This window comes from Panicum virgatum, chromosome 2K, assembly GCF_016808335.1.
Source record: "Panicum virgatum strain AP13 chromosome 2K, P.virgatum_v5, whole genome shotgun sequence".
NCBI lineage: Eukaryota > Viridiplantae > Streptophyta > Magnoliopsida > Poales > Poaceae > Panicum > Panicum virgatum.
Genome location: NC_053137.1, coordinates 12,473,559 through 12,491,129, shown reverse-complemented (window position 1 = coordinate 12,491,129; position 17,571 = coordinate 12,473,559). Strand labels below are relative to the sequence as shown.

General features: G+C 44.4%; 2 protein-coding genes and 1 long non-coding RNA gene across 4 annotated transcripts; 1 reads left to right on the top strand and 2 right to left on the bottom strand.

Moving 5' to 3' along the window:
- Window positions 1-4,525: 4,525 nt before the first annotated feature.
- Window positions 4,526-5,218, bottom strand: LOC120695108 (pentatricopeptide repeat-containing protein At4g14050, mitochondrial-like). The gene has a single exon (XM_039978422.1). It carries the CDS (start codon window positions 5,216-5,218, stop codon window positions 4,526-4,528), a length of 693 nt encoding a protein of 230 aa, XP_039834356.1.
- Window positions 5,219-12,383: 7,165 nt separating this feature from the next.
- On the top strand, window positions 12,384-14,540 carry LOC120667115. 2 transcript variants are annotated; one of them, XR_005672077.1, is made up of 3 exons: window positions 12,384-12,500; window positions 12,990-13,089; window positions 14,192-14,540. It is a non-coding gene; the product is annotated as an uncharacterized LOC120667115 (long non-coding RNA). The 2 variants fall into 2 exon arrangements; XR_005672078.1 differs by having other exon boundaries at window positions 14,185-14,540.
- Window positions 14,541-16,323: 1,783 nt separating this feature from the next.
- On the bottom strand, window positions 16,324-17,043 carry LOC120695107. The gene is made up of 3 exons (XM_039978421.1): window positions 16,984-17,043; window positions 16,515-16,904; window positions 16,324-16,433 (listed from the first exon to the last, which is right to left on the bottom strand). Exons 1-3 carry the CDS (start codon window positions 17,041-17,043, stop codon window positions 16,341-16,343), a joined length of 543 nt encoding a protein of 180 aa, XP_039834355.1. The 3' UTR covers window positions 16,324-16,340.
- Window positions 17,044-17,571: the final 528 nt, after the last annotated feature.

Genomic DNA, 17,571 nt, shown 5'->3' with positions numbered 1-17,571 from the left:
GGTGAATCATATAAAATCACTTGCTACATTTGGAATATAAAAGAAAGAAGTTTACAATCATGTGAGCTGAACATTGCAAAGAATGCTAGCTACCAGGTGACATGGGTTCATGAATTCTGAACCGAGGATCTTGCTACCGCATAGTATTGAGCAGTTAAGCTGGTGCTCAGTTATCTAAAACGCTTTGGGATGACTATGTCCATTTTGCCGATCATACAACCACAATTCATTATTGCATAGACTCATTATAAAAGAAAAGGAAATGTGAAATGCGATGCCTGTATTACCTACATATCCTATGACTAGACAGCTACCAACACTTCGCCAAAACCTCCAGCCAAAATATCCAAAACTGCTAGGATAATATGTTTAGTGTATGAAACTTTGGAACTTAATGCGGTAACATATGTGAAAATTTTAAGCAAGGCTGAATATCCCCTTAGGTCAAGTAGGTGCTAATCATTTAGATATTAGTGTTGGATTAGTGGAAATTTTGCTAATTTTGCTGGCAGCCTAGCATGGTAGTGTTGCTTAGGTTGTCAGGTTTGAGATGGCATAACTAACTCCTTTATTCTGTCTATAACATTGCAGGTTGGGTTAATCGCTTTGCCAATACCGGTGCTGTGGTTGTTGCTGAGAACACAGCAGTTAAGGTACACATAGTATCTTGTTTTTGGTTGTGCATTTTCTTTATTTCCAATAGCAAGGTCACCTTATCGCAGGGCTGTTTTTTTATAGGCTAACAGCGCTGCCTTTTTACACTATATCTGTATACTTTTAGATGTTGATGCATTGCATCATCAAATATTTCTTGCGAGCACCATATTGTTATCTGAACTCAGGAAGACGGTTAGTGGTGTATTGAGTTACACGGGAAAGTATAAGATGAAATTTTCCCATTAATTTGGAGAATAAGTGCTAAGATTGAAAACATGTGTTGCTGTGAATCTGTGATACAATATGTCAGCTCCAATTTACTTTACTTAATCCTAGCGTGTAGTCATTTGCATAATCATGATTGCTAGTTGCATTTATTACTTCTTTAGTCTGCTACTTATGTTTTTTATCTTCATTTTTTTTCACTCCAATGCAAATATCATTTATATTTGTGTTTTGTAGTATTGATTATGTAAAATGCTGTTACAGTCTCATGCGTAGTGCATTCCAATTAGATGAAGTAGGTAGACATGAGGCTGTTTTTTTTCTATAACTCCCTGTGTAGGCTTCTTTTCTTCTCATATTTGAAGATATGTGACATCTTTGATTATTTTCCTTAATATTGTATTTTTTTCTGGTTGTGAATTTGGGTTTTGCAGTTCAGGCAGGCTCAAACAGAAATTGTGAACGCCAGTAGAGTAGCCTACAGATTTATGGCAGGCCTGGCTGCAAAAAATCATGCCTCGCCAGAGTCTCCAGGTAACAACCAAAACAGAGACAGCCCTACTTTCCAGGGAGCTTGGTTCTAGAACATCATCTCAGCAGGCGCTATCTTCGAGTGGATCAACTCCCTCACAGGACACTGACGACGGATCCCCTCCGCGGCGGCAAAATTCAACAGAACAATCAACACGGTTGTAGTCACTTTCCTAGCAGACCAACCAACTGTTGAATTGAATCTGCAGTGTAACATTAGCTAATATTTGTTCTAAACCTGTTGTTAAATTGAATTTTTTGTGTAACAGTTGCTGATGTCTGTTCAAAAACTGTTATTTGCCCGTGAATCTATATTCTTCGAAGCATTGTTCAACGGCTTGATGGCTGTCAGAATGTGTAGCTGCTGATCTTAGTTTATTGTGTTACTGGGCGTTTCTACAGGTTGGGACTTAGCACTACTGCTCTCTCTCTCTCTCTCTCTCTCTCTCTCTCTCTCTCTCTCCAGGGTAGCTGGTAATTCGATCGTGCATTTTATAGGTTTATACGGACGAGGCTCATGGAACCTCGGTTATGAGCTCTACATGGAGTTGACCCAATTGTTTACTCGCCATTCAATCGACATCTCTGGGGAAGCTCACATCCAGAACTAGCTTAGTTTCTACCAGAGTTCAAACCCAAAATGGTACAACAGTCCTCTCTAAGACAACGGTTCTATCCACTGGACCAAAAAGGGACAGAAAGGGGAAGGCTCATTTACAAGAACGTAATGCAATTCAATTTACACGAGGGCCTGCACAGAGGGAAAAATACAACAGGGCTAAGAAGCTCCTGGCTCGCTAGATGAGGCGGTCCTCAGATGGAGATGGACGTGGTGAGAATTTACAAGTGGCAGCAAAACACCTATCCCAGATCTTGAAGTACCTACTGTCATGAAGGAATGTATTCTCAGTTTTGCTGACAAAGGACGAAAAAAGTTCGCAAATGTGTTAAGTACCTGAGCTTCCAGATTTTGGTGAGATAGGCAATTCAGGCAATGACATTTCTGAAAACATAAGTGAAATGCCAATGTGACTAAGAGAATTAGAGAAACATTAATATTCAGAGAAATGAGTGAAAAATCATAAGGTGTAGTACAATATTTCTGTGACCCAAATATGAGCTTTGCCGCTGCTTACCTGGAGCACAAGGTGACAAGGATTGGACAGAAGATGAGGATGGCCATGGTGCTGCAATATTGTCACTCAAATCACACGTAAAGCTAATTCCAGTAGTGTTGTCAAACTCGATATCCGTAGGTAAGCTCCGAAGTAGACAGCCTACAATAAGGAACGCTGGAATTAACATAGAAGTACAGAGGTCCGTGGATCAAACCAGACAAAGTTGATTGATTTAACACTGACCTTGCTATCCAAAAGCTGCTCCAATCAAGCGGTACCAAGGAAAATAAACAGAGTTATAATGAAATCCAAAATGAATCTAACATTTAAGATAAGTTCTTATGAATTCAGTGCATACCTTGCAGGTTGAAATCTTTCAAGTCAATATCACAAAGCCCATAAATACCATCCGCTACACCAGCTTTCTATAGCATTGATCCAAACAGTTAATTGCTTGCAGCTTACAACATTTCATGCTTGAACTTCTAGGCTTAATATATCCGCAAAGAATCATTAGTTATTACTATATGGATAATGAAATTTAGGATTTCATACATTGATTTCCTCGTGTCATGGTGTAAACATCCTATTTGCCTGACAAACATCCATGTGGAGAGTCATGGTGTAAACATCCTATTTGCCTGACAAACATCCATGTGGAGAGTTGTAGCTTGAGTGTCTGGTGATCAGACTTAGATGTTCAATTGGATTATATTATCTTAAGTTCAGTTCATGCTGCTTCCTTCGCTGGCCTTACTCTCATATACACCGCGCAAACGCTTCTCTTCTCAGCATTAATTAATCATAGCAAGCACAACGAAATTATTTAAAGTGATGGAATAATGCTTGACTATCAACATATTCAATATACATACTGCTATACTAGTAGGACCCAATGCAAATATACTCCAAAGTGCACCGCCAGTAGAATACTGGCTCCCTCCAATGTTGGCGCGGCAAGGCCGCGCTGTGATTTCTAATTTTGTAGTAAAGTACATGTTGAAGATGATGGAAAGAAAATGTATCTAACATGCTGATTGTCTTAAACTTCTAATACAATTTTCTAAATATCACCCAGCTAAAGAATGCTATGTATAACAATTCATGTCTTTACAGACTACCCGACCTTTTCTCTTACCCCTCCACCTTCCTCGCTCCACCCGCACCTCTTCTCTTCCCCTTCCACCTTTCTCGCTCCACCTGCAGCTCCCCGCGACGTGGCGGCTGCGACCCCTCCAACCCTGCACCTCTCCCGTGACGCGAAGGCAGCGACCCCTCCCAACCCCCCCCCCCACCCCCCACCCCCGCGCGACGTGGCGGCTGCGACCCCTCCCAACGCTGCACCTCTCACGTGATGCGAAGGTGGCGACCCCTCCCAACCCCCCGCCACCTTTTTGTGATTTTGAATAAAATGGAAGAAATTCCTCATGATTCGAAGATTTCCAGAATTATTTCACTGCTATCGATTTTTGCATAAGCCCGAACTCTAGGTTAGCCCAAAGTGCAGTACAACGCCAATTCTCGATATTGGGAACATAACAGGTGCAAACCAATCTCTCCGTGCAAACCGTGCAAACTTCAATCTGGACCACCGGATCAACATCCAAGGGGGCGCAGGAGGAGTGGGAGGAGGGATTTGCAAAAGTGTGATTACCCAATCTAAGGGTGGGCAGTTAATTGCAAAATTACTCAATTCCCCATGCCCTATGGATGTTGATCCAGTAGTCTAGATTGAAGTTTGCACGGTTTGCACGAAAATATTTGTTTGCACATGATATATTATTCCTCTCGATGTTTCTTTTTATTTATCCTCAAACGATTGGCATCTGTTGAGACGATGAGCAGGTTTGCGGCATCCTAGTCAGCTTTGACTTTGAGCCTTTGAGGATACGCGACTGAATCGTGAATCCTGTACAACTTGATTCCTTGAACGACGTGAACCACGGAGAACCGAGTACCTCTCATTCCCTGCTGCCGCGCCATTATCGCCTTGTTCAATTCGTGCAGGAGCTGGCCAGGTCACAGCGAGCAAGCCCGGGCTGCTTGCGGCGCTTGCCCTTGCCGTGTCTCGCGGCCGCGCGCACCACCCTCCTGTGCTCCTCGACGCGATCCCACCGCTGCAGCGACGCGTACACGTTGGACAGGCCGTACGCGGCGCCGTCCCCGAGGTCCAGCTCCGAGATCCACCGCGCCGCCCATTTGCTCAGCCTGACGCTACCCTCCTGCCGCTCCGGAGCGCGGGCGTCGACCAGGAGGCTTCCGAGCACCTTGGCGTTGGGCGGGCCGGGCATCGTCCGCACGAGCCGCGCGGCCTCGTCGACGCAGCCCGTGCGGCACAGGAGGTTGACCCGTAGTGCTCTGTCTGGGGCGGCACGCCGGGCACCGGCAGCATGTCGGCGCAGAGCTTTCGGCCCGCTGCCACCAGCCCCGAGTGGCTGCACGCTGACAGGAGCGCCACGAACGTCACCGCGTTCGGCTTGACCTCGTGCTGCCGTCAGTTCCGCGCACCCTCGACCGTGTCGCGGAACGCGGCGACAGCGTCCTCGCCGTGGCTGTTCATTGCCGAGCCCTTCGATCACCGTGTTCCAGCAGAAGAGGCTGGGGCCGCCGGGCATGGTGCGGAAGACGTCGAGCGCGCGGTACGAGCTCCCGCATTTGAAGTACGTGCCCATGAGGGCGTTGCTCATGGTGTTTCACGAGGCGTTGAACAAGTTTAAGAATCTGTAGGTGATTTCTAAGTTTAGGGGTTGGGATGACACAATCGAACAAGTTTGAAAACCTAAACGGTCGATTTACAAGTTTAGGGACCGAGATGACACAATCGAATAATTATCCTTATTTGAAAACAAAATTTTAGTTTACTAGGAATTTTAGAGAGATAGAAATACTACTTAGGTGGATTTACTACAGCATTAGCACAAAAATTTTGAAATTCACATTTTTGGAGAATATAACATTCCGTAAAAATACGGGATGTTACAAATTCCTTGTGGATGAACGATTAATGGCGGAAATTCAAATTGCTGGACAGGCATTTGTCGCGCAAAACAATCATAAAAAGGACGTACCCAGTGCCGTAGGCTTCCCGCACTGTGCGGGGTCTGAGGAAGGGTTGTCTTTAAGCCCCAAACCTAACCCACACAAATGTGCAGAGGCTGGGGCTCGAACCCGGGACCTTCCGGTTACAGACGGTAGGCTCTACCGCTGCACCAGGCCCGCCCTTCTCGCGCAAAACAATCATGCGAGAAATATTTCTGAATGATTATGGGCAATTACGTTCAGGTGCATATGTTTGTAGTAATCATTTATTCCTTGTGCTTATAGTCTTGTTGCGAATATCTATTTTTTCTGCCTTGAGAAAACCTAAGGCTTCATGTGGCAAGACCTGACAGGTTGCCTCCATGTTGGTTTTGGTATAGAGTTTTGGGGCTTTTACTTCAAAAAGAGTTTTGGGGGTAGAACCAACTGATCATACATGTTTTTGCCTGCCTTCTGAGTCTTCTGTATATGGAGGAGACAGACCAAACTGACTTTTACCGTCTACAGCTTTGTGAAACTGAACTAATTACCGAAGATGCACACAACAAAGCTGCAGCCAGCATTATTGACTGCCTACCTATGGGATAGAAATGTACCTATGGGTGTAGCCATCAGTGTGTATTGCCTTCTGTGCTACGACACCCTTTGCACCCGCTCGCAGCAGCAGGCACCATTCCAAGGAAAGCCCAGTGGCTGCCGTCCACTAAAATCTGTAGCTGTAGTTCCATTACAATCCAGAACAGCTTCAAGCAACATGGAGACAAATGGATATTTTGGCAGAATGAACCAACCCTTTCTGCTCTCAAGTCTAGAGTCTTTGACCCACCTTCTGGCTATAGAAAAGGGGAAGTCTCTTATTTTGACAAATGCACATTATCTTTTCAACACAACCTGCCATTTTTTTCTGAAGTGTGGGATTTTCTTTCCAAACTCTAAACCTAGTTTACTTAATGATGTATAGCTCCATTTTTTTTCCGTTGCCATTTTTAGACGTGCAGTGATATAGTTTTGTTATTACAAAGATTCTAGAGTTCTACACTGGATCGACATCTAGGCATACAAGATCGAGTACGGGTATATTTTCTAGTAGATAAACATGGGTTTCATCCTAGTTCTAGTACAACAGAGAGAGAAGAAGGTATGGAGATGAAGGTGCAAACCATCCGTGGAAGGGGGCGCAGAGGAGCTCGACCCCGCGGGTGCCATGGCGTCGATGGAGTCGAGGATGGAGGCGAGGAAGTCCGGGTTGGCGAGACGTGGATCCGGCGGCGACGATGGGCGGCGAGGGTACCGGTACCCTTCGGGCCGGTACCGACACTGGCCGGGAACGGCGGCGTCGGTGGGGAACGTCGTGGCGGCGCTGGGGTGCTTCCCGTCGGCCTTGCGCTCCCTTAGATCGGTAGGGTTTGTGGGAGAGGGGTTTGGCAGCGGTCCACTTGGGCGTCCGTGCCCCGGCCCCCCTCCTATTCTATATAGCGCAGGCGACAGGGGCCCACCAGCCATAATGACTGGGCGCCCCCGATCAGGGCGCGATCAAAGGGGATTTGGCCCGATCTTTGGATCGGGCCTGGAGATCATATCCAACATTCTCCCCCTTGATCTCTCATTTTCTTATTCTTGTTCTTTATCTGAGTTTGGTTAATCCCATCGCAGATCAGTGTATAGGGCGTGCCTCGTCATGACAGTTATTACTGTCAGATTAACAGCCACAATCACTTTTCTGGTCTGAAACAGAGTCTCATTCTAGGGCCCTCTTTGTCCAGGAATCATAGGCTTTCCCTTAAACCCATGCCGGCTAAGTGTTCTCTGAACACATTGGGTGGTAGGCCTTTTGTAAGCGGATCCGCTAACATCTTGTTCGTTCTGATATGTTCTAGACAAATAGTTTGATCCTGGACTTGCTCCTTAACAACATAAAACTTGATGTCGATTTGTTTGGCAGCACCACTCGACTTGTTGTTATGAGCATAGAATACTGCTGGCTCGTTGTCGCAGTATAATTTCAGTGGTTTTTCTATGCTGTCGACCACTTTCAATCCGGGTACGAATTTCTTTAGCCATGTGACCTGCCCCGAGGCCTCATAACATGCCACAAATTCAGCATACATCGTGGAGGATGCTGTAACTGTCTGTTTGGAGCTTTTCCATGATATTGCTCCTTTTGCAAGAGTGAAGATGTATCCAGATGTTGACTTTCTATCATCTGCATCTCTTGCAAAATCTGAATCTGAATATCCTTCTATTTCTAAAGTTTTTGATTTTCTATATGTTAGCATGAGGCCAGTTGTGCCCCTCACATAGCGCAAAGCTTTCTTTACCATTTTCCAGTGCTCTATGCCTGGATTGCTCTGGTATCTGCCAAGTATCCCGGTAACGAAACTTAAGTCAGGGCGTGTGCACACTTGTGCATACTGTAAGCTTCCGACAGCTGAAGCATAAGGCACTGCCTTCATTTGCTCGAGCTCATACTGGTTATTGGGACACTGATGTTTCCCGAAACTGTCGCCCTTGACTATTGGAGCAGGTGTGGGCTTGCTCGCATGCATACCGTATTTCTTTGATATCTTTTCTAAGTATGCTTTCTGTGATAATCCTAAAACCCCTCTTCTTATATCTCGGTGAATCTCAATTCCTAAGACGAACGAAGCTTCACCAAGATCTTTCATATCAAATTTCGAGGACAAGAATTTCTTTGTCTCCAGTAGTAGATTAACATCACTGCTAGCTAACAGAATGTCATCCACATACAAGATGAGAAAAATAAATTTTCCGTTCTTGAACTTCACATAAATACAATTGTCCTCTTCATTTTCTTTAAATCCAAACTTTCTAATTGTTTCATCAAATTTCAAGTACCACTGCCTCGAGGCTTGCTTCAAGCCATAAATCGATTTTCTCAAGTGGCATCCTAAATTTTCTTTGCCTTTCCATGACAAAACCTTTGGGCTGTGCCATGTAGACATCTTCATACAAATCTCCATTTAGAAATGCCGTCTTCACATCCATCTGATGCAATTCTAAATCATAATGTGCCACTAAGGCCATTATTATTCTGAAAGAGTCTTTACATGAGACCGGAGAGAATGTCTCATTGTAATCTATTCCTTCTCTTTGCGTGAAGCCTTTTGCCACGAGCCGCGCTTTATATCTTTCTATGTTCCCTTTGGAGTCACATTTCGTTTTGTAGACCCACTTACAGCCTACTGTTTTGGCTCATTTGGGAATTTCTTCTAAGTCCCAAACTTTATTGGTGTTCATGGATCTCATTTCTTCTTCCATGGCTGCAAACCATTTGGATGAATTGGCGCTTTTCATGGCTTCTTCAAAAGAGGTGGGATCACCCTCATTCTGTATTTCTTCACTATGATAGACTTCATAGTCTTTAAAAATAGCTAGTTTCCTAGTTCTTTGTGACCTTCTCGGGGCCACTGCGACTGGTATTTCTTGCACAGGAGGCTGTTGTTGCTCCCCCTCATCCATGGCAACGGGTTCTATTTGGTCCTGAGGAACAGGGTCCTCATTTCCATTTAATGCCAAGCTAGGAGAACCAACAACAGGTGGTGGCACCGCAGTTTCTTGCACTGCGATGTCAGGTAGACTGACAGCAGGTGTTGGCACTGCAGTTTCCTGCTCTATCGGTGCCACAACCACAGGTAACGAGAAATAAGGCTCTTGAATCATCGGAGTGGGAACGTATACCCGCTTCTCCTCAAGGTCGATTTTTCTGGCTACTATGCTCCCCCTGATCATCTGATCTTCTAAGAAGGCAGCGTGTCTTGTTTCTACAAACTTCGTGTGTCTGTCGGGACAATAAAAGCGATATCCCTTAGACTTTTCTGGATAGCCAATAAAATGGCAACTGACTGTCTTGGGATCTAGCTTCCCAATGTTCGGATTAAACACTTTGGCCTCAGCTGGACAGCCCCATACGCGAAAATGATTAAGCGAGGGTTCTCTTCCTGTCCATAGTTCGTACGGTGTTTTCGGCACCGATTTACTTGGCACCCGATTAAGAATGTAAATGGCGGTTTTTAACGCCTCCATCCACAAATTAATCGGTAATGTGGAGTAGCTCATCATACTTCTGACCATATCCATCAGGGTACGGTTTCTTCTTTCTGCTACTCCATTCTGCTGAGGCTCGCCCGGTGTAGAATACTGGGCAACTATGCCATTTTCCATAAGGAACCTTGCAAAAGGTCCTGGAACTTGGCCATAGGGGGTGTGTCGACCGTAGTACTCTCCCCCATGGTCGGATCTGACTATCTTAATCTTTAAATCATGTTGGTTTTCTACTTCTGCTTTAAATATTTTGAATTTATCCAATGCTTCTGATCGTTCTTTAATTGGATAAATGTAGCCATAACGCGAGTAATCGTCTGTAAATGTTATGAAAGAAACATAACCATCTACAGTAGTGACAGGGAATGGTCCACATATATCTGTGTGAATTATTTCTAGAATTCCCGCACTTCGTTTGGCACCTTTCTTTATGTTCTTAACGAATTTTCCTTTAATGCAATCAATACATTGTTCTAAATCTGAAAATTCTAACGGTGGAAGAATTGATGCTGTCACTAAGCGCTCTATTCTCCCCCTCGAAATATGGCATAAACGACAGTGCCATAATTTCGACGAAATTGCATCAATTTGTTTGCGTTTCTTAGTAACATTCTCATATGAGGAGGCATTTTTATTCTCAGAACATACTGCATTCACATTCTCAGATAATGAAAGCAAATATAATTTGTCTTGTCGGAAGGTAAGACCAACACATTCTGAATTAACTTGTATCTTACACTTGCCATCACCAAAATGACAAGCAATAGCGTCATCATCTAATTTAGACACACTTATTAAGTTTCGTTGCAAAGACGGTACATAAAGAACATCTCTCAAACAAAGTACAAAGCCACTATGTAATTCTAAATGAAATTCTGCAATGGCTTCGACTTCAGCTTCTACACCGTTTGCAACTTTAATTCTTCTTGCGCCTCTTGGCAGGGTCCTCCTCATACTTGATCCCTGTAAAGAATTAGCAACATGAGTAGTTGCACCAGAATCAATCCACCAAGTGGATTTGTCATAACTTAAATACAGGGATTCATCTACAAAAGTAATGGTGTCCTCACCCTTTCTTAATAACTCTTTCAGGAATTCTGGGCAGTCTCTCTTGTAGTGCCCTCTCTTTTTGCACTTCAGGCACTGGTCTTGTTCAACTGGAAAATTTTCCCAGTCTTTCTGAGGAGGTGGTCTTGAAGGACCACTCTCATGCTGATTCTTGCCTTGTGGGAAAGGTCTCTTGTTATGCTGGAAGTTCTTATTCTGAAAATTCTTTTTCTTGTGTTGAACTTGAAAAGCAAGTTCACCACCATTGGAGTTCTTAAGGCGATCTTCTTCCTGAACACACATGCCAATCAGCTTGTCAATACCCCAATCTTCTGGAAAAGCGTTATAGTTGACATGAAATGCCTCAAACGCCTTTGGTAGGGACTTGAAGACCAGCTGAACAATGAACTTTTCTGGCAAAGGCATGTCCATTGTCTTAAGCTTGTTGGCCATGTGGCTCATTTCTAAGATATGTTCTCTGATGCCACCGCCAGTGTATTTCTTGGTGATAAGCTGCTCAGCAAGAATGGCAGCATAAGCCTTGGAAGAACCAGTAAACTGACTCTTCACCTTTGCTAAATATTCTGAAGCGGTGTCACAATCTGGGATCGCCATCTTGATGGCATCTGAAGTGGAACCCTTCATGACCATAAGACACTTGCGGTTGGAATCATTCCAACATGTCTTGTCAGCATCATATCTCGTCATAGCAGAGTCATAATTCTTCTCTCGGATAGCCCAAGCAGCAGCTTCTTCATTCTGTGCCCTTACGGGCTTTTCTGGTTCTTGTGGAGCTGGCGTTGTGATGGCCAAATCTATATTGGTCATCGCCAGAGCTATCTACAATTTCTGGTACCATTTCCCATAGTTGTTGCCATCCAGTTCAGGAATGGCATTCACATAAGTCATAGCATTGGAGCCATCCGTGGAAGGGGGCGCAGAGGAGCTCGACCCCGCGGGTGCCATGGCGTCGATGGAGTCGAGGATGGAGGCGAGGAAGTCCGGGTTGGCGAGACGTGGACCCGGCGGCGACGATGGGCGGCGAGGGTACCGGTACCCTTCGGGCCGGTACCGACACTGGCCGGGAACGGCGGCGGCGGAGGGGAACGTCGTGGCGGCGCTGGGGTGCTTCCCGTCGGCCTTGCGCTCCCTTAGATCGCTAGGGTTTGTGGGAGAGGGGTTTGGCAGCGGTCCACTTGGGCGTCCGTGCCCCGGCCCCCCTCCTATTCTATATAGCGCAGGCGACGGGGGCCCACCAGCCATAATGACTGGGCGCCCCCGATCAGGGCGCGATCAAAGGGGATTTGGCCCGATCTTTGGATCGGGCCTGGAGATCATATCCAACAAGTTTGTTTACATGAATATTTCTTGTTCCATCCTTTCTTCTTTGGAATCCTATCAACTGTCAAGAATCAGTTTAAATTTTGACCACTAAGACTAAGTTCGGCACTATGAAAAAATTTATATGGCTGGAAACTTTGATCAGCTATACAAAAGCTTTCATGAAAGTGTAATCTTGTTAATGTTTATTAAGATTAAGTATAAAAAAAGGACAGTCAAAACTCACATCTTGGACACCTGGAAATGCAATCAGTGTAGATAGTTTTGTATCTGCATAACCTTGTAGTTAGAGATAATAAAGAGTCAAATTTGTACATCCAAGACCTCTCAAAGTAAAAGTAAAAAAGATGTAGCTCCAGGAGCCTTCTCAGGAGCCTTCTTCAGGGCATTGGATTTTGCTGGGGTTTACGCAAACTGCTTCTTGTTTGGGATCCTGCCTCCAGTCATGGCCTGGATTCATCGATCACAGCAGAGAAAGAGGTAAGCTGGAAAATGCAATCTATAGTTGTCAACATTTGTAGGATTGTTCTAATCCAAATGAAACAATAAGGATTATGGTGAATTTCTGAAATGATGACAAATAAGTGTATAGTAATTGCCTTTGCAACATTAATCAGTTGTTCCGTCAGAATCGGTGCTTGTTGATTGAGTAGCTAAAGGGTTCTTTATTTCTTGTGAAGGGAATAATTCGTGTTCCCACTTCAAGAATCAGGGCACTTATGTCATATCGTTTCTTGCTACTAAATTAGCCTGCTGATAATTCGTTTCACTTTTTTTGCACTATACAATCACTTGTTATTTTGTAAAGGATGATGCAATTTATCATTGTCTTAGAATTGGTTGGGATAACATAAGTTTTCAAACTGTTGATCTGGACTCTGTAGACTCCATATGATGTTCAAGCATAATTGTTTCTTAGTGTCTGTTGAATATTGATCCCAGTTTTGATTATGCTGCTTCATCTTTTAGATCACCTGATTCTTCTGAAGATATTTTGCCTGGTGGAAATGCCGCTCTCTTGATACTTTTCGTTATTGCTGTGGTCCTAGCAATATGGCACTAGAAGAAGGTAAGCATGTCAGGAAGTTTGCTTCTTTAGCAGTTCATTAGTTCATCACAAGCATAAGCATTGTTGTGGTTAGAATTTCTAGACTTTCATTGTTCATGGCTTCATGTTTCAATTCGTCTTCCTTATTTCATGTTGAATTCCCTCTTTCAAGGTTTTTTTATGTCGACATTGTAACTTCATTGCTGAACTAACTAAAATCATCAAATATATTTTAACTTTGATTAAGTTTTTTGGACAAACTTTAAACAATGCATGCATACAAAGATCAAAATTATGCAAAAAACTATTAAGCTGATTGATGGCGAGCATACTTATGAGTTGTGTCAATTCGCATTAGCTAAAGATTAGGGAAGAATACTAGTTTTTTGAAGAAAGTATTTTTATTTTGTAAAGACACTAGCTTGTTTGTTATCTGGAGTTTGTGCAGCAGCAACCGCGCTGAAGGATCAGTATATAGTAGTAGAGTTGTGCAGAGATGTTTTCTGTATTGACTTCTTGCTTTTGCCTGACTGCTATATATTCAGATTGGACTGTTATATCCTGTAGACCAACTATCTGATGTTTGAGTTAGCGGTGAATATACGCTTCCACAATTCACATAATACAAAATAAATATTGATAAGATTTTTTTGAAGAACAAGTTATATGTACTCTGGTTCCATGAAAAAATAGTGACCAACCTTCATGGCCTCACATCATGTTTTACTCAATGCGTTCCAATGCTGCCTTGGCTAAGGTCATCTGACTGAATGCCATATTTTTCTGAATTTGCTGGAGTCCTTTGATAGTTTGATGTGATGTTCCCTAATCTTAAATGTTGTGCTAGGAGACCATGGTGCATATCTATTCTGTATAATTACTCACTCAGGTCATGTAAATGTGCTGGCGATGCTTGATATCACCCCTTCTCCATCTGGCCAGCCCTGTTCACTGCACCTTTGTTTTTGATATTAAGATACTCGGGCGCTGCGATGCTCAAATCCTCACTAGTCTAAAAGACGAAGATTTTGCATTGTGCACGAATGTAAAATGCCACTTTGTACTGAATGTGAAATGGTTGGTTTGTCAGAAACTTTATGTGCTGATTTTGTCAAGTTGCTAGGAATCTGACAGGAATAGGCGCCTGCCAGCTGCAGGTTGTTTACTGCCATCAGGGGAAGGGAAAGAGCAGTGGGTGCAGTTGCATTCGTTGACTTGAGCTCTCATAGTCATACCTTAATGGCAAACAAGATCACCGTTAAGGCGTTAAAAACTACTATGTGAGCTCACTATTCATGTTATGTTAAGTACTTGTGCCTACAGGAATGATGAATTCCTTGTGGATGAACGATTATTGGCGGAAATTCAAATTGCTGGACAGGCATTTGTCGCGCAAAACAATCATGCGAGAAATATTTCTGAATGATTATGGGCAAGTACGTTCAGGTGCATATGCTTGTAGTAATCATTTATTCCTTGTGCTTAATCTTGTTGTGAATATCTATTTTTCTGTCTTGAGAAAACCTAAGGCTTCATGTGGCAAGACCTGACAAGTTGCCTCCATGTTGGTTTTGGTATAGAGTTTTGGGGGTTTTACTTCAAAAAGAGTTTTGGGGGTAGAACCAACTGATCATACAGGTTTTTTACCTTGCCTTCTGAGTCTTCTGTATATGGAGGAGATAGACCAAACTGACTTTTACCGTCTACAGCTTTGTGAAACTGAACCAACACTACCGGATTTCCAAACTTTGCCGAGTGTCAGTTACACTCGGCAAAGGACAGGTTACACTCGGCAAAGTATTTGCCGAGTGTAACACTCGGCAAACGACACTCGGCAAAGAATCCCACGGCAATGCGGACTTTGCCGAGTGTCGTATCACGGGCACTCGGCAAAGGATTTGCCGAGTGCCCTGGCACTCGGTAAATAAGCCACGTGGCGCCACCCCTGGTCCAGCGCTTTGCCGAGTGTCTAACGGCAGACACTCGGCAAAGTTTGAAGTTTTGCCGAGTGTCCTAGTCCGACACTCGGCAAAGTCCCCGCGCCGGGGGGCCCGCCATGTGGCCGCTTTGCCGAGTGCTGGATTATGGCACTCGGTAAAGTGCCCGCGTCAGGGTGCGGCCACGTGGCTATTTTACCGAGTGCTGGCACTCGGCAAACTTTCAAATCTTTGCCGAGTGCCAGTACTTTAGCACTCGGCAAAGTTGCTGCGCTGCTGACGTGGGCAGGCCCCTTTGCCGAGTGTTTTGGCTTAAACACTCGGCAAAGTGGTGAATTTTTCTTTTTTTGTTTCTGTTTTCTCTGTTTTTCCATACAAATACGACAGAAATATATATGAATGCAGGTCATTACAGGCAGTTATAGTCCATCACATATAATTGACAATTACGAGAATGGCATCGATACAAATAACACAGTCCATCACATATATCACAAGTCCAATACATAACACGAGTCCGATACATAACACAAGTCCATCACATAGAATATAGTCTGATACGTATAATAAGTCCAATACAGTAGTACTACAAGACACTCACTGCTCAGGTCTGGGGGACGAAGATGGCCACTGGGCCGCCGGCGAGTTCTGGTCCGGAGGAGGATTGTTCAATGCGTTCCACGACTAATTCTACAAATAGGAACATATAAATTGAAGAAGCATAACAAAAATATAATAATATCTACAAACAAAGCATACTCACGGGGCCACAAATAAAAAGAAGAGACTGTGACTATTTTATGTTCTACTATTATACACATAGGCCACAAATAGTCAAAGTCCAAAGATCATGGACTCAATATAGCAGGTTGCATAATGGACAGTACAAGAAGAAACAATAAGAACTATAAGCAAGCTGGATGTCCAATTGTGAGCTTCTAGTTCCTGTGCGTGCATCTTAAGTTCTTGACATTAAACAGTGGCCATATTAGGACCAACTATTTGTTATTGAGCAGGATATAGTACAACGTATCATAATTCAGAAGAGCACAAAAATCATATACCGCTACCGTTTTCCCTTATCGACGCAGTACTATGAAGATTAAATATCGAGCTGAACGAACGAGATCTGATTCTGCGGGATCGCCAATAAATTGAAGAAGCATAACAAAAATATAATAATATTTACAAACAAAGCATACTCACGGGAGTGTCAGAAGGTCCTGCAGGAAAGTAAGGCTGAGCTGGTAAGACGAGGGGAGGCGGCAGCGTCGCATAGTTCATCGACGCGCCAAGTCCTTGCATCCAGGTGACCATGCTCTGCAACATAACCAACTACTCCTCCCTCAGCTTCTGCTCCTGCTCCAGCTTGGCCTCGATCTCCATTCGGCACCTCCTCTCCTCCTCAAACTTTGCCTCCATCTCGGCCTACAAGATTTAAAGCTCCATGTTACAATACGAAGCAAAATTTCATTTTAATCATAGAACGGCAACTAAATCTAAACTAACCTGTCTCTGGTGCACGCTAGCCACTGAAGTCTCAGGCCGTAGGCGTATGGGCGGGGTCGAGTCGGTGGTACTTGCCCTAAGCTGCGAGAGACTAGGCGTACTCGCCGTGTCGACCAAGCTGTTGGCGATCAAGTACCGCCCGTGCTTCTTCCCTTGTCCCGCCCTCATGATGGCTTCTCCGGAGAGTGGCGCGGTGGTCGGATCCCAAGTCTCCCCGTGGAGCGCCCTTCCCACCTCCGTGTACGCATTGATGCGCGCGTGGATGCTTGGGTTTGTGTATGCCTCTGGTGGAGCCGCCGGGTTGTAGGCCACGTCCGACTTCGCCCTGCCCATGTGAGACATGGCGTACGCCGTGAAGTCGTTGCAAGACTGGCCTGGATGAGACTCCGACTGCCAAGAAGTCAACAAGACTGATTAGTAAGAATTAAAAATATAGTTTTAGAAAGAATGAAGAAATTAGTGAACTTACCCAAGTATTCTTGTACTCGCCGAGGCTAAGGCTCCCTTGATGATGTGCCGGACCCAGCATCATCAAGCGGCGCTCCCAGCATAAGGCGTGCTGGCGGGCCCAATCCTCGCTGATCCACTTGTCCACCATCATAGACCAGCACTCAGCCTTGTTTGCACACCAGTTCGGAGGCACCTAAACGTAATAATGTGCATGACATATTATATTATCAAATACAAGATAAATGAATAGAGATGACATTTATTTACCCTTAAGTACTAGTCTCGCGTGAGGAAGATGTCCCTTGCGGCTGGTTTCTTGACACTCCTCTTCTCGTACTCGGCGCAGTACACAACGACGGCCTGGATACATGCCTCGTAGTGCATGTCCTTCACCAGCTTGTAGCAAGCCTGGTGAGCCAGCTCGTTCGCCCGGGCCTCATAGCCTTCCTCGCACCAGTAGAAATCCTGCATATATACCCACAAGATAATTGCAATCATTATTCCAAAAATTGAAACAGAATGCGATATTTCAACCATTTTAGTACGAGGATGACTTACCCCATCTACACATCATCGGGCTGTCCAAATAACACGGACAATTCGACCC